We start from the raw sequence: 24437 nt of genomic DNA on the forward strand, positions 1-24437 counted from the left end.
GAAAAGTCTCAGTATTATTAATTGATTGCATCCAGGCTTACAAAGATAATAGAAATACTGTGATAGATGGAGTGGAAGGAGAAGCTTAAAAACCTGTAACCTGTATCTTAGTAACTGAGCTGACTGTGCTGCTTTAACGGTAAAGCCAAACTTGACAGAGTGTAGGAAACTTTTCCTCTATGGACCGGTTTGGTCTTGCTGATTTCATGTAAGTGTTTAGTTTATTTTAGAGAGAGAAATTGGAGGAAGAGCTGAGGGGTATGACATAAGGAAATGGATGTGAGTAACAAAGATTATATGATCATGACTGCTGGAGAGAAAAATAGGGAGGGATTGTGATATTGTTTTGTGGCTTTTCCTACACTGAAAAACTGAATATATTTGGTTAGATTGCTTGTGACATCTGCCTAGGCATGAGGTCTAGCACTAGCTTGTGCTATGTAGACCTAAATAGCTTCTCTGACAATTTGGAAAATAAATATAAATATTGTGTAGTAACTTGTTGTTGTTCATCTTCTTATAGGCTTTTTATGTTATGCACCGTGTGGGTCTTGTTCTTTTTATAGAATCTTGCTGTTCTCTTGACAGTTTGGGAACATAACATTGTGTTACTCTTCCCTTACATTTTAGTGTCGGGAATTATACTACTGTGTAAAAGACAGTATGGAGCGAGCAGCAGCAAGACAGCAAAGCATTAAACCAGGTAAAGATTCTTACCTGTTGGGAATTAGTTTAATCTGGAGTGATTTTTTTTTTTCCTTCTCTTCTTTTCTTTGTATGTAATGTCCTTTTATTTGGAAATCTGAGGTTACCTTTGCCAGCTACCTGTGCATGTGAAGGAGAAATACTGTTAGCTTTTACTCCTATATCTCATTCTCGATCCATGCAAAAGCTGAACACCTGTATAAAACACTTGTATTTTTAAGGACTACCTACCAGTAAAATAGTAACTTCAGAATACTGCTTAATGCCACTTCAGTTTAGTTTTCTCATTATGGCTGGCAAGCTGCTACTTAGCTTGCCAGTGTAGTGGACCAACTTCATATGTCCTCTGACTTCATCTTGAGATAAATGTCTTCATTTGTCTTAATCTGGAGTGATGAATCTCTACCTTCCTGCATATTTTCAGTGTATAAACCTTTTTTTATACTGGAAGGTCTCAAATTGATTATAAACCAAGCACTGCACTTAGATTGATGTAACAAAGTTGGCTTAGCTCCTCTCCGGTAAACAAACTCCTGAGTTTTGTTTAGCACCATTGTTTGGGATGATAGTGTAATTATAATGTTAAATTTTTTTCTTGGCAAATACTCTTTTCCTTTTACCATGGAGTCAAAAACTCAGAGAAGTGGATTGGAAATTTTGGGGAGATTAATATTATTTGAGCTCCATATTGAGTTAGAATAATATAGACTGAGATGATCTAGATGCACATACGTTTGACTGACTCCTTTCTGTTTTTTCCTCTTTTTTTTTTTTTTTAACATATTACAGGTCCTGAGCTGGGTGGTGAGTTCCCTGTGCAAGATATGAAAACTGGTGAAGGAGGCCTTCTGCAGGTCACACTGGAAGGAATTAACCTGAAATTTATGCACAGTCAGGTAGGAGGGAAATCTATAACAAGACACGTGAGCATGAAGCTTTTCGCAGCACGCCTGTGTCTGTGTTTCCTCTTCCCACTGTATCCTCAAGGATGAGGCACAGGGTGACTCTGTGTGTGTGTGTTCATGCAATCACACGCTCTGTGTATGTACACATATATACATATACATATGCACATATATGTGAGTGTATATATGTGTGTGTGTAAAAAAGGAGCTATATTTGTATTACCATTAGAGATAATGACTTGGAGGAAAAAAAAAAAGGTGTCAAACTTCTTGTTTCTGGTAGTCAGAATTGTCTAGGCATAAAAGAGTAGACAGCGTGTCATAGGAGGAAAAAGTGATCAATAATCATCTAAACTACTAGAACTCATCCTTTCACGAGCATATTTCCTTTGCACAAGTAGTTAACTTTAAGGTAGTGTTTGGTTTTTGTGTGTATAGATGGCAATCATATTTAATCCATTTTGTTTTTAAAAAATGAGGGAGCATCTGCAGAACCTAGTTTGAAAATTAAATATGAAAGTGGTCCTTGCTGTAATTCACAATGATAAAATTAAATTACTGGTTCTTTTTCCTTCCAAATGGCAGGTACTGTGGGCATAGAGGAAACACAACTAAAATTGTCATTTCTTCTTTTCTCGATGCAGTTTCTGTTGCTTCCTCTGGTCCTAGTTTTTTCTTTTGCTTTGTGTTTGTTTGTTTGTTTTGCATATATTATTAAAGGCGTGCTGTGCTAGAAAGTAGAATCAATTTTTAGGAGAGTGTGTCTGTATGTGTGTGAAAGAAAAGCTTCTGTTAGTCAGTCTTCTGTGGAGTGATTTTTGCCTTTCCTCCTGACTAGATTTCCTTCCTCTCCCCACCACACTGTCCCCCAAACCTTTACTCTTCTTTAAGTATGTATCGGTGTAGATCCCACTGGAAGTGCACATGCATCTCAAGCGCAAATGCTCAGAATCTTTATTTAATACTTCTCCCAAAGTCACCAGCAGCACCATATGCCTCTATAGACTCTTTTGTGCCAGTATAAAGGGTGAAGTGGTTGTGAAGGTCCTTTCTGTTACAAGAGTAGAATCTGGAGTACAAGTATCCTGCTATAGTATTTCAAAATTACTTCAACTTTTTGATGAAGTAGTGTCTACCAGTTTGTCTTAGATTTTAACTTCTATTGGGTATCCCAAATAACTGCAAGAGGGACTAATTGGTATTACAAAATCAATTTTCCTAAGAATTGGAAACAGATTTAAAGCCTTTGAAGATGAGCATAATAGAGATTGCTCTTGCCTCAAGGAAGGACACATCACAAGAAACATTTAGTTTGCTCCTCCTTTGCCTTCTGCTGCTAAATCAAGAAATATATTGAGCTCAAACTGCTCATTTCTGAGCAGTGGAAGTGATTTGAATTCTTGAATGAGCAGTCAGGCACATTTGCAGTTGCAGTGAGATTGGATATAGCCACATCGTTGTTAATGGTGATATCTGGAGTGTAAGAGGCATCTTAACAGGACAAAGATGCTGCATGTTGAGTGAGCTCGCTCAGCTTGAGCTGAACAGGCTATTTCTAGATGAAAGACTCCAAATCCTAGAACATTGCTTTATCTGCCAATTCAGAGGCTCTCTTTTTCTGAAAGACTGCAATGACATCCTAAAAGAAAGTGTGGAGAAATCTAGTACCACAGATGGCTATTATATTGACATGACTGCTACCAGTTGAATTTGACACCACACACAGGTCTTGTGTGACCACCAGCAGTTCTAGAGCAGCAGCCTTATTGTATCTTTTAATTTGCTGCCAGTGTTGAAAATAACCACTTCTTTTCTGGAGGGCTATCTGCAATTTGTTGGGTTGGGCACATGGATTATAGCAACTGTCTTGCTCACCTGAAAGATTCTTCCTTTTCATCCGTTTTTGCAGTGAGGCTGAGTTTCCATTGCTTGAAGTAGATACTTAAAGTAGATGTGGGAAATACACTTTTTTTTTTTTCCCCCAATACATTTAAAACCTTGGTCCATTGGATTACTTTGTCAGTTGGCAATGGTATTGAGTACCATTTGGTGGACCTAGTGTATATCCTTGTTTTCTTCAGTCTCAAAGCAGACAATCTAGGCAGATATCAAGTCTGCCATTTGAGAGTCTGCACAGTACGGAGAACTGTAGCAATTGTGCAAAACAGTATTACTAGTTGCACCATATAAAGAAATCCCCTCCAGTTATATTATCTGTGGAGGTTAAGGATATTTGCATTCTCATCCCAACACCTGCCAACCCATATGCCTCCTTAAGAAAAGGTTTGTTATTCTAGATGGGTTGTCCTTTTCACATATTGTATATCAAGCTCCCTCAGGCAGCTGGTTTAAGAACAGTATTTACGAGCGTGATTAAAAACAGGAGCCTACAGGTGGTTTTGTATGGTAAAAAATACCTTTCTAATTCTGTTGAGTTTGGGCAGAGGTACTGACCAGCAAATGCCTACAAGACCTTGTCAGTCACAACTGCCTCTTCATCTGCCTTTGCTTACTCCATATCCAAGCCCCTTTCTTGGTGCTCTTTCTACAGACGGTTTTTTTTTCAAGAAGGACTTTTACCAAAAAAAGGAATCTTCTGCTCTGCTTGGAAGTCATAGAAATAATTTATTCAGAATATATGAATATGAGTCTCTACTTCTTCTTTTCATTCAGGAAAAAAAGCTGAGGGGAGGCGTGGATCTGTGTTAGCCTACTATAGAAAATTGAAGATAAACTTCAGTGCTAGAATGGTGTTTGCTTTCATGAAACTATTTCTGCAGGCTCTTGATTTGATACATGTGTTCATTCTCACTGCCTCATGTGAGTTTTCTAGGAAATTCCTTAGGCCTATGGTGGGCCTATTACTGCCATATGATAGTTGTCTTTTGGACTATCAATAGCAGTAACTGTTCACAAATTGTCTCCCCATGCTGGTAGTACTTGTAAATTTAAAAAAAAAAAAAAAAAAAAAAAAAAAGTCTCTCTGTGCGTGACAGGTCAGAGGAAGTCTTTGGTAATAAGGGGGAATCAAATGTACCTGTGCATACTGTTCACAAAATTCTGAGCTTTCAGCTATAAGCTATGTTATGCTCTTGGGTCTCAGTGACTCTGTCCCTGCTATGAATTCAGCTGGGGTAAAAACAGATGGAAGCTTGATATAATTCAGCAGGCACATGCCCTCCATACAGTAGGATCCACACTGACTGCTCTATCTTGAAGAACCACAGTTTCTATAGGGTAAGTAGTTGTTACTTCCTTTACACACTTGCTTGTTTTCTGACTGAGGGGAGAGCATTTCTGTCTCTTGAAAAATGCAGCAGTATTAAAATATATGGTGAGAAATTAGCCTTGAACCCATATGTATAATTAACTTAAAATTGAAAATTTACTATAATTATAACAATCTCCGTAAATTCCCATCTGACCCCTAATTCCTTTGCAGAAATGCAGTACCCTTTAATGTTACACTCAAGTAGATCAGCACCATCTAGAACAGTCAAATCTGGTCCAAGCAGTTTTACTGCTATCAGAAAAAAATAGCCCGTGTTTCACCTGAGCATTTCTATTGAGTTTCTGAGTTTTATGCTACAGAAACTTTCCATAGAAAAATATTACAAAAATTGAAAGCTATTTGAGTTTTTGAATTATTTTGTTGTCTTATTTCCTTTGTCCGTCTCCCTCAAAAAAAAAAAAAAAAAGCCAAATTAAAAAACCCCACACCTTATACCAAGTGAACTGACATAAAACATAAGGGAAAGCAGAAAAATAGACAAAAATGTGGATTCTTTATCCTTTCTCCAAGTGCTTGAATATAAGCAAGAGAAGCTACAGATTTTTTGGTGAAATAACGGGAAGTTTAGTTTTTTATGCCATGCGCAAACTATCCTGGTATTATTTGCTGTTTTCTATTGATTAAAAAAAAATAGTAAAGCCCCTTCTGATTGAAAATCAAGGTGACTTCTCCAGAACACATGGTGATTCCCTTTACTTACCCCTGTTATCCTGACAAGACTATTCCTTTAATACTCACACTCTTACCATTTAGGGCCAGATGGATATTATTGGTGTTAGATAGAAAAGAATTGTAGAGATTTCCATTCCTTTTTCTTCAAGCAAATGTAATTTTTCCAATAGCTGTGGGGATTTTGTTTGTTTGTTTGTTTTTTTAATAAAGTGATAGGAACAGGGCTTCATAACTCTCTAGGAACTGAAAGTATCAAGAYAGACTACTATGATGTAGTCCTATGTTCTTTAAGGTGCTGAAAAGAGACTTAACTCTGAGTATTAGGGCACTCCTACTCTTTTGTCTCTCTTGCTTGAAAGAGCAAGTACTTTGGAAGCTGAAATATGAGATGAATTCCCTATGATGCTTTGTGCAGAGTCATATCCAAATGCTTTTCTTGCCCTTTTTGAGATATAACCCATCCAGGGCACATGAGAAGCAAGTGTTTAATACTTTGAATTATGTTGGATACTGAAAATCTCCTTATGGTCAGGCTAATGAATTCATGTATGCAAATGGCATACAAGTGATTCTAGACTGAAAAACCTAGTTCAGTTGTTTTGTCTTTTAGGGTTTGCATTTGTAAAGTGTGAGCTAAAACCAGTTCTGCTTTCTGAGTGACTTTTCAGCTGRCAGTGGCACTGGGTGAAGTGAGCAAACAACAGAGAAGGGTCCGAACACTCTCGTGCTCTTTGGAGCAGCAACTTGGTACTGACTCTACAAGAGTCAGCTTTAAGAGTAAGCATGGACATTATATATCCTAAAACTAGTGAAATCTTAAATCACAATGCTCTCAGGGAAGAGGAAGATTAGTGGTTTCTCTTTGGATTAAATTTGACTCCTGGATGGTTTAGGAGAATAAGTGTCAGGGTGGGAAGCACAGTGCCCCTTGCCTGCCCTCTGTGCTGGAGGAGGATGCATGGAGGGGCAGAAACTATCTGGGATGAACCAGAGGCTACAAATCATGCCAAATTTGGGAGCCAGCTCTTTTCTCGTCCCCCTCTTCTGTTGTATTTCAAGTGTGTTGGTATTCTTTTTGCAATAACTCATTTGAGTGCCTGAAGGGGTAGCAATGTTGGGTATGTCAGAGTTACTAACTCCTTCGTTTCTCTTCCATGCTTTCTCCTCCTGCAAGGAGCGGAAGGTACTTCATCTTCTGCTGTCTTCGCTTCTTAGCGCTTTTAAGTTATTTGTTGATTTCTAGCATTGTGGCAAGTTTGTCTTTTGAATCTTTATTTCACCCTTTATTTATATATTAAACTGTAAATGAACTGGTACCGTATGCTACGACATCAGGTTATATCTGCTGTGGTGGTATTTTTGTTTGTTTTTGTTTTTAGRTAAAATCCTCTGACTAATTCTGTGTTATTTTCCCTTCTGTTTTTCTAGGTTTTCATAGAGCTGAATCACATTAAAAAGTGCAATACTGTGCGAGGAGTCTTTGTCCTGGAGGAATTTGGTAATTACATTATTTTGATATTAGGTCTGTATTCACATGGCAGTAACTCAAATTTCCAGTCCTCAGATTCAGAGGTGCACTGCAATTTCAGATATGGGAGAGGAATGTAGATTGCATGCAAGAAGTTGCCTGACTGGGAGATGGGTGACGTGACATTAAAAACTTACACTTTCATTTTCACCATACTAAGATTTGTTAGTGCTTTTTGTTAGTAGGCAAAGAAGGTGTTTGGAGTTTTGCAAAAGAAACAAAATGGAAGTTAATTTTGGAGGTCTGTGTGCAGAAGTTTTCTTAGGTGTGTTCCTTTTGCTCCTCAGAAATCACTTTTTAAGCATGATAGTTGATCCTTCTCAATGTGCTTTCTTTACTGAGCATCAGTGCTATTGTAAAGTTTCCTSCTTACTCTTTGTGGAGTTTTATCTTTGTTTTATGACGCAGAAGATGTTTGTTTGTGGTTTAGTTTGTGGTTTTGGTTTCAAAGCATGATTGGTGAAGAATGGAAAAGTAATTTCCATTTAAGGAAATTTCCATTTAGGGATTAAGGAGAATGGAGAATTTGTGCTGTTTAGTCTGTGATTGCTATTAAATATAGCCAACCTGCATTCTAATTTGGGAAATTTCTGGGCTACTGTTCACTGTTAGTGTCATTCAGACTGTACTGAGCCTATTGCCTTAAAAGAGCGCCTTCCAGTGCAGCTCTCCATAGCAGTAAACCATTTATTTCTCTTCAGTAGTCCTCAAATAAGTATTTTTCCACCCATGCATGAGACATTTGTCTAGGTCTTATGTGCATGAATAAAGCATTTACAATGAAGATAAAATTTAGCATRTCATTTTGGTAGTAGATCACCATCCATATTTTGGTCACTAATCAAAATCTGTATTAGCAGCTATCGCTACCAAGATTAATATTCAGTGCCATGAGTTGAAGGTTTTGGTTGATGAATTCTCTCTTACAATATAAAAGAAATTTAATAGGAAGCTGCTAACTTTAAGGTCTTTGTTCTTAATAGTATGTTGTCTCCTCTGGTGATATGAAGTTATTTAATGAAAAAGCCTCTCTAGACGTTGCCGTTTGCTTATTGTCACAAACAGATCTTCCAAAAGTTTGGCACTTCAATTGGTGAACTGTTTTCTCCTCTTTTTATAAAATGCTGTTATGATTCAAATGATTAAATCTGTGTATGTAACACCCAGAAAAACTACCAACATTTTAGACACTCAGAATTTTTCTAAGTGAATTTCTCCAAGACCGTGTTTTACACTGACTGGCATGATTCATTTCTTGTACTTGCCTTAAGGTTTATAGCATAATGATAATAATAATGAGTTTCACAAAGATGAGAGTTTGAAAGCCATAAAGTTATCTGGAAATATGGCTTCAGCTGCTAAGATACTTAATTTGCAGGAAGTTCCTTCCTGGATCATTCTCAGAAAGGCAGTTGTGACTTAAAGTACTTGTCTGTCATCTTGTACAATCTAAAACTATTAAATGTTTGACTTAGGTGTTCCTGGTCAGCTCCTGTTGACAACTCTGGAATGGAGATTTCTAAATAATAACTGAGATTGTTTATTTAAATAAAATTTTGTAAGGAAGGAACTCTTGTAGAAACTAGCATTGTACTTTGAAACTTCTGGAATCTTGAAGAATTAAGAAAAAGATAAATGGGGAATTGGATGTTGCAGATAAAAGCTAAGAAGTTAAACCATTTATGAATTAAAAATACCTTTCCCTCCCTGCTGCTAAAAGAGAGGTCACATCTAAGAATCAGCTTCCATGTATCAAATGAGACTTACAATTTGCCAATCCAAAAAAGAGAAAGATAAAAGAAGAAAGATGTTGCAGGGAGCTAACCCATCTTCTTTAGCAGAGATGGGTGACTATCTTAGAACTGTTCTCAAGTGCTGTGAAGATGAGAAGACATGTCGGTGTGTTCTGTTTGAGAGAAATTAACGTTTTAGATTGATAAGATCAAAATAATAATATTCACCACTCCTGTGGACATCTTAATGAATTTACTGAGCCATGTTACACCTAGTGAACTTTGCAATCAGATGCTATAGACAGAGTGTAAGGTAATTGAAGTAGTATTTAATGAAAGTGTAGGGAGCAGTATACATGTATACTGTAGTGGAATGGGAAGTCTAAGTTTCATTCACTTGATTTTTGRCAAGCATGCCAAAGACTGTCGTGTTGTCACAGTTAGCAGGAGATTAAAGGCCTCCTTGTGTTAATAGTCTCGATGRTCTCGATGGCAGCGTGGAAGTTGATTTTAGAGTAGAATGCAAGCAGAAGTCAGTGGTAGTTGTCCACAAATGGAGATTTAAAGTAAGTGAGGAAATGTAAGGCTTTTCCCTCTGGAATTTGAGTTACTGCTGTGTACTTGTGCTTTACTTTCTTGTGGTCCCTTCACTGCCGCTGCTATGAAAACCTTCATTCTCCAGCAGGTAAAGTGTCCCCTGAACCTGTTCTCTGCTAGTGCCAGATTTTCATTTACAGGACTAAAGGCTGCAGGATGGTGCTTAGTAACTTACACCCCTCATCCACTTAGTTTAATAGCATCAAGAGTAAGTTTTAATGTTAGCGGGGGGCAAAAAAGGACTTCTCATAACTTCTTATTTTTAGGCCTTTTTTTTTTTTTCTTCTGCAGTGGTAGTGTTTTGACTTCTGTGAGTATAAATTCAAACCAGCATTTTCTGTTCTTCCGAATTCAATGCTCTCGGGGCAGTTCTTTCCAATTGGAAGAGCTTTGAAGAAGTATTTCACTTAAAGACAAGGCAACTGTGAAGTGGGGAGAAAGTATCTTGCCTAGATAGTCTCCTCTTCTTTCTCTTCCTATTCTCAATTATGGTACAGGACTTTACAACTTCCCTTCTCTCCGTCCCTCATGGCACAAGGTCATTACAGCTTCCCCTTCCTGCTTTCTGAAGAGTATTTGAACAGTTGTTTGTTATCCAGTGGGCAGTGAGACTTACACAGCCGTAAAATCCTACCCTATTTGGCTGTGCATCAGCCTCACTGCCACCTTTATCCCCTGGTGACATGGAGGTAATTTGGAACGTCTGGTGCCAACGGGTAAGGTAGCTTGGATGTGCACCTCATTCTCCTCCCAATTCTAGTCACTGGTATCGCTGGGGCAGTGCAGCCTGGGTGGGAACTACTGCTGCTTTTGGGGTCCTAATGGAATTGACCCCTCAAAGGAGAGTGTATTTTAAAAAAAAATTACAACTTATAATCATAAGAGAAATGTAGTTTTCACTTTTCCTTTTGGGGAATAACCACATTATGACATAGAAACAGATTAATATTTATTTTAGAGCACCTTCTCAAACCCAGTCTGCACTGCCTACTTTTGGCCCCCTAGAGTGTGATCCTTCTCCTTCCCCAGCGTTTAGCTGTGTCATGTCATAGTTGAAAAGATGACATCTGCATGGATAGGTTTTGTTGTGGACTTTTTCTAGTTTTTCATGCTGAACTCATTTGCCTCTGTTTCTTTTTCTCTCATTAGTACTGTGTGTAATAAAACTTTCACTCTTCCTCTGTAAGCTTGGTATGATTTGGTTTTGCATAAGTTCTCTATTATTACTTCTAAATTTTTTTGTGACACAGAAATTTCATGGCAAATTTCAGCTACTCTGGAAGGAAAGTATTCAAAGTTGATCTTGTTATTCCACTGGTCTCAACATTTTAAATTTGCCCTTTTTATGTTCTTAGTGTGGTCTCTGTTCTCTCCTGCTGATTTCTCATGGGATCTGCTCACAACAATGTTTATAGACCAAGTGTGAGTCAAAGGCAGATTTCAGATGCAGTGCACGCTAATGGGAGGGTTGCAGCTTGCTGCTTTTTATTTRTTTATTTGCTCCCTGCAGTCCAGAATGTTAGCAAAAGGTAAATTGTCTTTAGCTGTATTATGGCCACTTCCTTTCTATGAGTTTGAGGCAATAATGGGAGCAAGATGATTTTTTGGGGATTACGATTTTTTTCATTAGGCCCCTCATCCTGATTATACACAGCTGGGAAACAGTCTTCCAGTGTAGAAATTTTTATCTCATATCTTCTTTGTTTGTATTTTTGATTTTCACTTCCTACCAGTAACTGGGTCCAACAGTTCTCTTGAGATCAGTTATGCAGCAGAGAAGGAAGGATTCAAAAAACTAGAAGAAAAGATCTTTAAGAATTCTATACTGACAAATTTTATTGTCAGTTATCATTTTATATTTTATGGTAGTAGTTATTAAGCATATTAACATATTTTATCATTAAGTGTATTTTGTCATTAATTCTGCTGTCTAACACAGGAATAAGTATTATCAGAAAAGCCAGAGGCTGTAAGAACCATCAGATATCTGCTATGGTTTTCCAAAGAGGCAACAAAACATTTTCGTGTCAGCTTGAGTTATCTATTATGTCATTACTAGTATCTTCAAGGACTCATGTAACGTAAATGAAGAGAAAGAAAAACACCTAGAAGTGAGGAATAGTGAGGTGCCCTGTTCCTGCAGCTGCTGTCTGTGTGCATCCTTTCCCTTTCCTATGGGAACGTTGTGCTATTTCTTTCCCTTTTTCCTCTCGTTTTTTGAACTTTTTGTTTTGTCTCTTGCCCGTCCGGTTTTAGTTCCTGAAACTAAAGAAGTGGTGAGCCACAAGTACAAGACGCCAATGGTGAGTTGTCTGTAATGCCTTCTAGTAGTTCTTTAGGAAAAACCTTTACATTTTCATGTGGTAAAAAGACTTGGGGTTGCAGGATTTGCAATGCTAGTTCGGCACTAAAACACAMCTTTTTATTTTAGCTTTTAGTGAAGGGAAAACACAAAGCTTGTTGATTCTTGCTTTCATGAAACTTGAGGAGCTCAGGGATATTACAGAATGTGTGATGTCTCTCATTAAGTTATCWTAAAGCTCGCAAAAGCTTTAAAAAGATGTGAGATAGCCAGTTTGAGTTTTATGTTAAATGCTGCTGAAACTGTTAAACTAATAACACAGTCAGATAGTGCAGACCACAGTCCCTTATCCACAGAGAAGATGGAAAGGGAGATCAATTTCTGGATATAAAAATGATCACTGGGTTTAAGAACGTTTCCTGCCTCTTCATGTGAAAGTGAGCAGTGAGATGCAAGAGAATGGTGTGAGTAGTGATTCCTGCCAGGAGTGCATCATTGCTGTGCTCTAGTGTTCAGGTTTTTATAAAGATCTTTGGACAAAAACAGTTGATGAGGATACTTAGCCCTTTTACACGATACTTTAATAAGCCTATGTATACTTATGAGTGAGAACTAGAGGCCAGTAATCATCATCAAAACTTGGCTTTCTCCAGTCTGTTTGTGTGTATGGTGACTGTATGGAAGCTCACCATTCTTTAAGAGAAGAGGATGGAAAGAAATAAAGTATTTTAAGCTAGAAATGTATTGTGATCAAAAATCCTAACCTACTTGTGAGATGATTTAAGAAGCAGATAGCTGAATCCTATACCATCTAATGAAACAGTTTAATGAAAATGAATGATACTTTGCACAAGCTGTGGTGACTTGTCCTGTAATACAACGTAACATTGTTATGTGATTTAGAAAGATGGTAAATATAAACCTCACTGTTCAAAGCAAGAACTTTTAAAGTCACCAGAATACCAAGTCTAAGTCCTGCCTTCACTGAAGTGAGTTGTGCAGCCAATGACTATACTAAAAGAAGATTCTGTGAAATATGTTAACTAAAGACTTCCTCATTTAAGAGCAGGAATTGTAAATTTTGCTAATACTATGTACCATTAGACAATCAAACTCACTGCTATAAGAGAGTATATAAATATTAAACAAATTGGTATTCTTTATAAGAAATATGCAATGTTGGACTATTCTTTTTGCTTTTTGTGCCTGTTTTTCRTGGAAAAAAAAGAGCTTTTATTATCCATGAATTCATGAACTCTCTAGYTTTGGTTAAAAATTGCAAGGATCAGCAGTTCTTGTACTACTGGGTTAAAGAAATTACAGTTGTGAATAAAGAAGAATCTTACTGTCCACTCGACTAAGGTACAGTATTAGACGTTTAGTTTTACAGCCTTTTAGTTAGCTATTTCCACCCCATCAGAAAATGTATAGCTTTGTACAACAAACCAAAAGCAAGTATTAGGGTTTTTTGTTGTTGTTGTTTTGTTTTTAATTGGCATTGGCTAATTTTATAGCATAGTGTATATATTAAAGACAATTAACGATCATATTACCAAGGGATTAATGTTTTTATTCTGAAGGTCTCTTATTTGTTATAAGGCTTGTTTTCCCTTTCCATCTCAGAAGATACGATGAGCCACTTTTCCAAGTCTGTGTAGCCAGAGGAGTTGTCTTGTGGAGAAAGACATGAAACAAGATATAAAATATGCAGTGGATTTTGTAAACATTGAATCATCCAGAATTTCATTATCTCCTTTTCTTGATTCTATAGGCTCATGAGATCTGCTACTCCGTGCTGTGTCTCTTCTCTTATGTGGCTGCCATACGTGGGAAAGAGGCAGAAAACAAAAGCAAACCACCTCGGCCAGTTTCCAGTTGATCACAATGTTGGAGAATATCTACCCTCTGGCACGTTGACGTGCAGTACTCCCATTTTTATTGCTTTTCCTAGAGCTCACTCTACTGTCTTCTCTGAGAACTTGACTATTTATGTATGATCCTGCAAGTCTTGCCTCGTAGGAAAATCTAAGACATCACTGCTCAGTCTCCTTCCAAATTCATCTTAATGGAATTTTTATGTGAGGTGTTAATGGGACATTTTTGAGCATCAGCATCCAGCTATGGGTGACTTATTCTGACCATTCCATGGAATCCTGTTGTGGTTTTCTTTGTTTTGCCTTTTTAAGATGACTAATATAACTTGAGGTCAGTTGTTTTTGTTTGTTTATTTCTGGTGATACTTGTTGCAGATTGATTACTTCTACAACTGCAGACTTCTGCTTTCAGATTCTCTGGTATGTGCACAGTGGAAGCAGTCTGGTCTTGCATGTTGTTTAAATGTAGTGGTTTTGTTGTTTTCTTCTCATGTTCATTTTTACTCACCACCACGAAGTTCTCATTGCGTAGCTTACGATATCCTTTTGGTAGAGATGAACAGTTTAGTTACCATAGTCTCAAAATACCTCATGTGGCAGTTGAGGTTTGGCAATTAATTTAATACATCTGTGGAAATAACTGCTATTTAAGTCGAAATAGGGAGTGCAGGCAAACTTTGAAGGCAATATATTGTGGATACCCCTGACACCTTCTGGATAGTGTGGAAATGAGAGTTGAGGTAACATTGGGAAATATCTCAAGAATAGAGTTGCATATAGCAGTACCTAAAGTGTTTAATCAAAAGGAATAGAAAATAAGGATTGGCAAAAATTGTTATTGACAGAATAAAAAAAAAATTGTTATTGACAGAAGCACTTAGCAAACTCATGCAGTTCTGAGACTGTGATTACACTTTATATAAGACATTCCTATGGCAACCTGCAGAAAATGTTCAGAAACTCACAGGATTATATTGGTCCAAATCTTTTTTAAGCCATTACTTTTGTCAGTCTGTAGCTGTGTATCAAGGAATCTTGCGAATACTGTGTTAGTAATGTACTGGAATTCCCTCTGTTAAAAGTATCAAACACATTTCCTATTTTAAAGAGGCTGAATGTGAATGTGTTTGTTTTTGGTTTTTTTTGCATTCTGTTTTTGTTCTTGAACTGTACAGCACTTGTCTGGAAAGCTCTTAGGATGCTGGGAGGTGAAACTGTAGAAAAAAGTTACATGCAAAATAACTGAAAAATGCTCGGATTGCAAACTGAAATATTGTATGTTTTGACATAGAATTCTGAGTAAATGCACCCAGAAATAACCTTGTTTTGAGTTGGCCAGGGTGTCTRCCATATTAAATGGAATATACTTGTAATGGGTGAGGATATGATGTAAATATTGTAGGACCACATCTATTTATAGAAATTGTACAGCTGTCTGAATGTGAAAATAAAATACTCAACCAGCAGTGGGTTTTCATCCTCTTGTGCTTAGCTTTTCTATTGATGCAACTTCTTCAGAAATTAATGAAGTACAGACCAATTCATATACTTAAATATTGAAAAATAATGAACTCTAAATGGAAAGAAAAAATCCACCCACATGAGCAGTTGTAATTTTTTTCATATATCATAATACAAGTGTTATCTCTTCAAAAGCAAGACTATAAAAACATTAATAGGGAAAACAGGCATTTCTGAAATCCTGTTTTCCTTGTTAATTGTGGTGGAAAACATATATATGTATTTTTCCCCAGACATGCAACAAGATCCACACATAGCGCATTGGAAAACAGCTGGAATTAACAAAACTCTGAAGTTGCCCTGTTTTGTATGTTATTTTATATCTTCTGTAGCTCTTTTGGTATGGCTAGATAGTTGTAGAGTGGCACTTTAACATCATGTGCACCACAAGTAGACTGACACTGAGATTCTGCTTTTCAGACGGGAGCAACCGGCGTGTTTTAAAACTGAAGAAAGGCTTGGGCTGCACAAAATCTTGTGTACTGCTCAGTGTGGGAACGYGGTGTGTTAATCTGAGACCAGGGCGTGCTCCGTGGTCCTTCYCTTACTGCAGTGCGTACGTAGTGCCCTTGTCTGAATATCAAGTACAGATCTGGAGGTCAGATTTAAAACTGACTCGGAGCGTAAATGTTTAGGAGTGCAGCCTTCCATCCTTACCATCTTCACTGCCTCTCTGCTACATCACAAAAAGTAGCTAAACTTTCCTTTGTGGGGGAAACAATTGCAGTTGTCTGGATGTGCTTCTCTCACTTCCCCCATCTATTGATCTTTCGGTAAGGATTTCTCAGCAGCGATAAAAATCAGATACTTTAAAACGTCCCCACGCGAATGTAAGACTTTCCTTCGAAGTACCAAGCAGGGCTGCTCTGTTCCCGCAGTAAGTGGGTGCCGTTGTTACCACGGCGGGGAGCCCGAGTCCCGGTGTTGCGGTGCCTGCAGTTACCACCATTTTATTTTGGCGCTGGAGGTCTTGCTAAGGCACTCGCACCAAGAGTGCACACACACAGCGACGGAATGCAGTAACTGTGTGGCCACGATGCATTATCCCTCCCCAAAACTTGGGCTATTTGCTTATCCTGAACATTTTTGTTTTTCTGTCAGAATTCCTTGTTTGTGGAATTTGGTTTTCAAAATGACCACAAAAATGTTCCTTGGAAACACTGGGGTTTGTGACTAATTTTCCAGACAGTTCAAAGTAGGAACTGGGGCTCATCATTCCCCTATGCGRCACATACCTCCACAGTGCTGCTGCAGGAAGCTGTGTGCTCTGCTTATTAATGCAGCGTGGGTTTCCTCTGGGAAGACTTTGAAGTCAAAGGGTACATTTCAACCAGAAAACCATTGTAAAAGCTTCCTCTGCTCTGATTACTAGTTTCAGCTAAACCCTAACCTACAGTTTTGATACTTTCAAGGACAGAGGGTATACACAATAAATACGTTCATTTGGGTGTTCAGAAGCCAAGCTGCTAGAGGCTCACTAAGGATTGTAGTTCCAACTAAAATGATAATACAACTAAATGGACAAAATGTAGTCAYAATAAAATCAGCTCAACTAAGCTTAGTATAACTAAGTTAATTTTCTGTTTTTACATGTATGTTTTGAAGCTTCCAAAAGTTATATAGTTATATATAGTTATAACATTGACTAATTTTGTTTCAAAAACATCTGCCTATCAAAGAAAGAGTCATATATCCAAAAGCCAAGGGCAAGTACAGGTTTTGCTGTTTACAACAGTAGCTATAGTGTTAAATGTGTTTTAGGAACCTACATAGAAATAGAAATCCCCTTCTCCCAAAATAGCTATAAACAAAAAGGAACAAATGGTGGCAGGAGAAACACCAGTTAAACTAAGCAGTTACTTCCTGCAAGCATATGAAATTCTAGTTCTGCAGTTCCATTCCCACTTTTTTTTTTTTTTCATTGAATTCTTTTTTCCTTTTCAATTTATCTCATTAACTTCTGCCAGTACCAGTCTTCATGCACAGTGTTCTGGAGAGGGCAGTAGCTTTCACCTACATCCTGAGTTCGTAGAGTTGGCTCATAAAACTTCCAAGCAAACAATGAAAGCTGCACTTGATATGCTTAATGTTTATTATRTAAACCATAATAAATACAAAATCAAAGTCAAATGACTTTCCATGATGAGAAAAAAAAAAAAAGGAGGCATACTTGACTATTTTTTTCTGCTGTGCTTGAATTTCCATGTTTTCCTATCCATTGGTATTCTATATGTACTAGATCATTCTTTATTTCTTGGATTATTCATCTCTATAAAACTATTCCAACATGTAGTCATGACAGAAATATGTTCATAGGTAGCTTGATGGTTATCTTTGATTTTAGGACTGCTTCTTGTCAACATGTCTGCCTGGCAAAGAGGTAAAAAAGGAGTGCTGGATATTTTTTCCAAATCAGGACCTAATGAATGTTATCTGTTGCTTTTAAACTTTCACCAGTTCAACCTGTTTTAAGATACCTTATTTGCACAGACTGCTGTATGGATCCTGCCCAAAGACAAAGGATATCTCACTGACAGCTTTTGTTTCCCTAAAATGGAGTAATATGCCTGGGAGGCACTTGAAAGGTATCAGTGAAACTATTTTTAATCTAAGCCTTCTTACAAAATTCATTTGTGACTATGTCATTTGGGGAGGAGACAGGAATGCCTCTTTCTTCTGAACCTGCTCCAAGACAATATGTAGCTGACAAACTTCTTTCCTAAACACGTTAACACATTTTATTTCTAAGAAGCTCTGTGACAAAGGCAACATAGATTTGTTAAATTCCAGAGACGTCTTTTCCACTACTGCTGTCCTTTGAATGTCTGTGGTGTGATTAAGTTAGGAAAGAAATGTTACAAATCTAAAATGTTCTTGTTTTTATTAATTCTGCCCAATTGTACAACTCTCTTGGAATGGGAGTGCACAATAATCCTTTCTTAGAAAGAGTGAGACCTGCAGATAAGGCATGCTAAAGCTGATTAATACCTCTCTGGCCGTGGGTAGAAAAGCTTTGCTCCAATAATATATCTGGGAACCTTTTGACCTCTCACTGTAATTTTCAACAACTAGAWTTTATTGAAATAATTTTATATAATAAGCATGGACAAATTTGAAGAAGTCAATGAAGGAGGAGTCCTTGGAGGGGGAATGGGAAGGTGAACTCAGATAAGGGACCGACATATACCATGGGTTTAGGGATGAGACATTAAAAGCATTCACACTCAGAAGTGCATTAAATGCATGTGCAGAGTCAGATGTCTAATGCATATCTGTGATGGTCAGAATCCCTCACCTGCTCACTATCACCCATACAATAAGCTAAACTTGTTTCCTTATCACTTCTGTTGCATAGTTTTCTGCGCAGTTCAGGGACTACTTTCCAGATGAGACATTCCTATGCATATAGCTTGTAGCTTGTATAGAGTTTTATGTCACCAATTTTGATACTCTGGATGGGGGRAAAAAAAATTAAAGGTAGGAGTTCAGGAAAGAACCAATGAGCATGTTGAAGCTGCAGCCATTACTATGGCTATGTTTTTGCTAGTTTTAAATTAAGTATTTAGGAGAGCACAGATTATAGAATGGGCTGCTGCCTGTGGAGCTCCATAGAATGCAGTCCCCATTGGAAATAGATAAATGTATTTTGATTTTTTTCAGTCTTTAAAAACCAAGGCAATAATGACCACCCGGTAACTTATATCAATGTAAATCATTTGGGAAAATAAAAATATGAGATCTGCTTGCCCTGTGTCATGACCAGCGGTTTCTAAACCAGACAAGGGCTGTCACGCAGTCCCCAGCTGTGCTCCCCCAGCCAGGCATGTGACATACACTGGGTCAGACATKCAGCGAAAGAGGAACATCAAAACTGTATTCCCCATTCCTGTGATAAAACTGACCAAATTTTAAGCTAAAAAATCTACATAAAAATAATTTGACCTTGCTGTTCTGGGGTTGCTGGTGTACTTATTTCTTGTATGCTATCTTCTCCAGCCTTTTCACCTTCCAATGCGTTCTGCGAATAACAGGGCACTAGTGACACGGGCAATACTGTTTAATTAGTCACGTGCTAAGTAACTTCGGATGCTCCCATTTGCAAAACTCGAAGCCGGCTCTAGCGCCGCCGCAACGCGAGCCCGAGGCCAACAGCAGCAGCGCGTCACCCCGCGCCACCTGCTCCAGTGGCCCGCGCGCCCGCGCCTCGCGGCGGCCGTTGGACACGCCCCAACGGCCGCCCCCCCCCCGGCCGTTAGCGCTGGCGTTGGGCTCGTGCCTCGCCGACCGTTGGCGCTGGGTGGGGCTCGTGCCCTGCCGACCGTTGGCGCTGAGGCTCCTCTTGCCAAGCGGTGCGGGGGCTTGGGTTGGGGCGAGTTAGACGCTCAAGTGCCGCTCTCCTATTCTATTCTAGATGGTGGCGTTTAGGGAAAAAAAAATTAAGTTACTGTACTGAAGTAAAGCCTATGAGTGGCCCAAAGAAAGCCTGAGATTTGTACCTTTTAAATAAGGTATGGGCACTGCTTTAAAAGAAAGCAGGTTAATTTCTAGCAAAGCAGTGCATGCAGGCTTGGAAGAGCTGATCCTTTTTCTCTAGAAGTTTACTCGATTTTAGAACTACAGTTGAGTATTTTTTTTGTTTCTTGTATAGTTACACTTAGGTTTTTTGAGTTTCCCTTCTGAATTTCATGCACCTTTTTTATTCTACTGTGATGAAGTGCTGGTCAAACCACTAACTCAGTTTGCTATCATTTTACTCTTGTAGCATGATGGTCAGGATTTGGGCAATAAGGCAGCCTAAAGTAACAGGACAGAGAAGAATTGTCTGGTAAGGTTTGCTTGCATTTTTCAGTTTTATCACCTCTTGCTTTTTTTTTTTTTAATATTAAGATTATGAAGTGAAACTTCCCTTTATCAGGAGCAAGTAGTCTGTTTCCTTATTCTGTTCAGATGATAATGCTGAAATATAGGATGAAATRCAAATACTCTGCAAAATCCCTAGTGTGTCAGCTGAGTCTTTTTTATATAAGTATCTCCATTCCTGGTATATAGTTAATATTAATTCCTTTAAAGGAGGGATGTGTATCCTGAACTGGAGAGCASGTAATAATTTTGGAATATTTTTTCATAGGAACTGTGGTAACATCGAAAGTAAAAGTCAATCTCATAGCCTACTGGACAGAAATCTTAATGAATTACTTGTAAGTCTGAAGGAAAAATGTAATCTATTTTGATTGTAATTGTGAGGAAAAATGTGGAGACCTCCACTGCAAGTAATGTACTTTCTCCTTTACCCTGATTTAGCAGTGAAGGTAGTTCAGAAAGGAAAACACTAGCACTATGACTCATTCTCATAAAATTTCAAATTCATATCTCATTGTCCTTTGAGCAAACATCTTTAACTGCTTTGCTGTTGTAGAAAACTGAGAAAACTGTTGCATGATTGATAACTCTGCTTTTAAAAGTCCTGACTGTATTGTAAGAATAAATGTTTAAGAAATAATGTTCTTAAAAGACGTGCAGGTGCCATCATCTTGTTTCTTTCTACCTCTTAAGTTTTGTTCCTTACAGTTGTTAACTTTGGCTACTTATGTTGACAAGACATATTCTATARCCCTTCTATTTCTGTCTTAGGAGTATCACTTTCCTCCTTTTAGCAAATTAGTTTTGGATGAAAGGTCTGAAGAGGTGAYATATTATTATGTTTGCCAAAGTTACATATGCTTTTAGGATGGCTCTGTGTTCTCAAGTAGAGCATTATTGCTCTGCTTGAGCAATAATGGAGTTTATGTCTTGGGAAAATGACTGAAGGACTGTGGTTTCAGATAGCAGCTAAAGGCATCTGTGTTAAAAGTAGGTTACAAGAAAATATAAGTAGGTAAGTGTTTTTAAATTTTATGGCATGTTCTAACGTTGATATTGTTTTTACTATTGATTTTTACCTTGCACTTTTGCRAAACACAGAAATATCTTTCTCTTTCAAAATAAAGAAAAATAAGAGTGTGTGTGAATTTCGTGTGTTTTAAGAATTCTCCTTAGGACAAAGAACAGCATTAGAGGATACCCTAGAAGTAACGACAAGGTAAGAAAGTTTACCATGACATTTAGAGACAACAAGTCTATCTAACTTTGCAGCAAAGGAGAACCCACACATGAAACGGATTGGTCCAAATCAGTATTAACTAAGTAGTCTTTTGTGTATAATGGGAAAAAAAAGAAAAGAAAAAAAGTGAATTGCTTTATTTTCTTTAGCCAGGTAGGTTGGTGGCTGATGCTGATCACAAAAAAAAAAAAAAAAAAGCTCAGTTTATTAATTTTGATCAGATTAGCATTGAAGTGGTTTATTTATTTACAACATGGAATTAATGGACAATCACTGAAATATACATTCAAGATCAACTTCAGCAATGGAACACACAGAACACAAAACACTGACAGCACATTAACAAACACAAGTTTCTATATCTTTCTATAATTTTTRTAAACAGTCCTTGTCCCTTTCCTCTCCCCTCTGCAAGCAGTTCATGCTGCGCGCAGGCAGGGTGGGATACAAACGCACCCCATGTTCTGTGAGCGCAGGTTCCCCCCCATTACCCACACCTCCTGCTGGAGGTGGGATTGCACCAGCTCCGTGCTGCTTGCTGCAAACTGTGACATGTTCCAGGGTCCGCTGTATGATTTCTGATCTATCCTGTTTGCCACACGCACTGCAGGTAGCTCTCTGCTTGTTGCACACTGTGCTGAGAGCCGGCCATGTACATGTAGGCTGTTCACCCTGTCTGAGGCAGCTCTGGCAAGCCTCGGCAGAGGCAGGGATCACTTCCCTTCATCCACTGTTGGAAACATTCTTGCTCTTTTGATGGTTCTTTTCAAGGTGACTCTTTCATTATTTCAAAGGTCTTTCCAAGGTAATTCAAGGTTACTGTTTAATCTCTCTGACAAGCATCTTTCCCCTCAGCATTATCAGTTTGAGGAAACGCCCTCCCCGACAGTGTTGAATGTCCTGTTCACACACACACACACACACACACACACTCTTCCGACTCATGTTCCTATCTAACAGCTGTTACTGTCCCTGCCATTTTGTCATACAGACAGCCCACATGGGGGGGTCATTGGTAGTACAGCCTTTCTGTGTATGATTTTAACAAACAGCAAGCTTTCTGTCGTCTTCAGTGGGCAAGGAGTGTCTGCTATTTTGAATTTTTTGAATTTAGATGTTTAGAAATATTTTTTAGAAACCTAACTAGACTGTGCTTCCTTACTGTAACTGTTCAGATTTGGTTTGGGCTTACTCTTTGCCATCTGAAAATGTTACATGAAAAACAAGGATTAATTTTAGCTTGTAGAAGCACAGAATTATCTTAGGTAGAAGGCCCTGTAGAGTTATATTATTAACTCCTTGGAATTATACTGCGAGAAGTACTTCCAAATGGAACACCTAGCCATTTTTTGGAGGCCATTCRTTCATTGTCAAGTATGTCTAAGCAGTACAAGGTAGACTTGTGAGCACTGAAAACTTGTGATCTTTACATATATAAATCAGTGGAATTTTATATCTGAAGACCACTTAATCGAATTTCATGAAAACTAATACATTTGCTCAGTTGCAAAGATACTACTCTTCACAAAAAATCAGTTATATTCATGTTGAACAATGAAGAATTGAGTGGAAAATGCTTTCTTTTTTTGTTAAGGACTCTTGGTTTATCTTTGTGAACTGTTCCATTATTGTGTCATTTTAAAGCCTGACAATCTACTCTCTACAAGAAACACATTTCTGTAGCAGAATATGTTTGGTTAAAGCACCCAAGTCCTATCAGGATAAACTGTCCTTTGTAATCTGAACTCCTGCAATTCAATCTCTGCTTTTCTGTAGACACTGTCATACAACTGCTGGGATGATCCTCTGCCTCTGCTTAGCATTCTGGTAATAGGTTCTTTACGGTGGAGAATGCCTCTGACTTATGTGTATTATGTATACCTTGCTTTTAAAACAATGCTTTTGTCCAGGAGAAGGAAAAGAAGAAAATAAACTTGTTTCCATATTTTCATTTCTTTCTTTTCTTTACTCTTGGAATAATAAGAATCAATAGCAGACATGTTCACCTCGTGTAAGTTGAATACGATGAAAGAGGATTATTCTTCTGTGTTCTGAGACTACAAAAAAAAACCAAAAAAAAAACCAAAATACACATCTCATTGCATAAGTGTTTTTATTATGAAGGGTTTTTTTTTTTTTGCTTGCTTAATACAATTAACACGCTGTGTGAGACACACTTTCCCATCTTGACTAGCACACTGAACACAGAAGAGTAGTTGAGGTGTGGAGTATTACTTCAGTTTGTGCTGATTCTTCCCAAAGCAATGCTTCCTGCATTAATCTTGTCTTCGTACTGTTATTTCTGTGCTTTCATGAAGAAGCAGTTTCCACTCAGAAACTAATGACAACTACTGCAGTTCAAATAAAACAAACAATTACCTAATCAAACTATTAGGTGAGAAGCCCCTTAGTTTCACTTGACTTTATTACCTGGAAAAATAGGTAACCATTCATAAGTTATTCAAAAGCCTTTCATGACATTAGATTACAGTAAGTTTGTTGTATTTATCAGCAGCTCTTTGTTTTGAAACTTCTATTTGTGTGCAGGTAATTTTCCTCACTTCATCTTGGATTGTTWCATCTGATATCCAGAGCTATCTCTGTATATTATTATGAGATAGCTATAATCAGTACTATAAACRTCTAATAACTGGATCTTTAAACTGGTGTGTTTAAAAAAAATCATAGAAAATCGATAGCGAGTAATTACCAAGGAAACTATTTTCTATATAAAACAGAACAATTGCTTAAACCATAGATTGTTAAATGCTGTGTTTCAGATGTGAGTCTACAACAACTGGTGCACAATCGTGAAAGCAAGTATTTCAATCATTAGCAATAAGAATAGTATTGAAAGTTCGTTTCTGTTGTGCAGAAATCAATAGAATGAAAACTGAAAGAGTATTACGAATAATTTGTTAATATTTCAGTATTTCTGAGCAAATTTGATGAAGAGCCTCAGAAATCCAAAAGAGGAAATGGAGAGAACTGCACAACTGAGGACTCCTGTTCATTGCGGACTTCAGGTTTGGCTTGATTTCATATGTAATTGTAATGTTTGTTCAGACACGTCTTAGGTATTTAATAGGGAAAAGCTTTTTATTTTGCTTTCACTGAATTTTGTCTCCTGGAAACTGGGGCTATGTAACTAGAACAGGGAAATACTGTCTAAAATAATTGCTCATTGAGTAGGGTACAACACTGTACC

The 24437-nt window shown here is 37.8% G+C and overlaps 1 protein-coding gene and 1 long non-coding RNA gene across 16 annotated transcripts in view; both read left to right on the plus strand.

Annotated features, from left to right (window-relative positions):
• The window catches only part of MADD (MAP kinase activating death domain), a 52433-nt gene extending 37447 nt beyond the window's left edge, over positions 1 to 14986 (plus strand). For 7 of the 14 annotated variants that reach the window (XM_026035100.1, XM_026035104.1, XM_026035108.1 and 4 more), the window contains 5 exons: positions 631 to 703; positions 1495 to 1601; positions 7003 to 7072; positions 11689 to 11735; positions 13506 to 14986. In XM_026035100.1, the coding sequence (XP_025890885.1) occupies positions 631 to 703; positions 1495 to 1601; positions 7003 to 7072; positions 11689 to 11735; positions 13506 to 13613 (405 nt within the window). In that variant the 3' untranslated portion in view covers positions 13614 to 14986. Of the gene's footprint in view, positions 1 to 630; positions 704 to 1494; positions 1602 to 6748; positions 6758 to 7002; positions 7073 to 11688; positions 11736 to 13505 lie in introns of all 14 variants that reach the window. The other 7 variants (XM_026035099.1, XM_026035103.1, XM_026035102.1 and 4 more) reach the window with 2 other exon arrangements.
• A 4547-nt stretch (positions 14987 to 19533) lies between these two features.
• Positions 19534 to 24228, plus strand: LOC112943822. 2 transcript variants are annotated; one of them, XR_003248660.1, is made up of 3 exons: positions 19534 to 19748; positions 19892 to 19954; positions 24160 to 24228. It is a non-coding gene; the product is annotated as an uncharacterized LOC112943822 (long non-coding RNA). The 2 variants fall into 2 exon arrangements; XR_003248659.1 differs by lacking the exon at positions 24160 to 24228 and adding an exon at positions 20258 to 20594.
• Positions 24229 to 24437: the final 209 nt, after the last annotated feature.

Source organism: Nothoprocta perdicaria, unplaced genomic scaffold (assembly GCF_003342845.1).
Source record: "Nothoprocta perdicaria isolate Ctin4 unplaced genomic scaffold, notPer1 scaffold_156, whole genome shotgun sequence".
Lineage (NCBI taxonomy): Eukaryota > Metazoa > Chordata > Aves > Tinamiformes > Tinamidae > Nothoprocta > Nothoprocta perdicaria.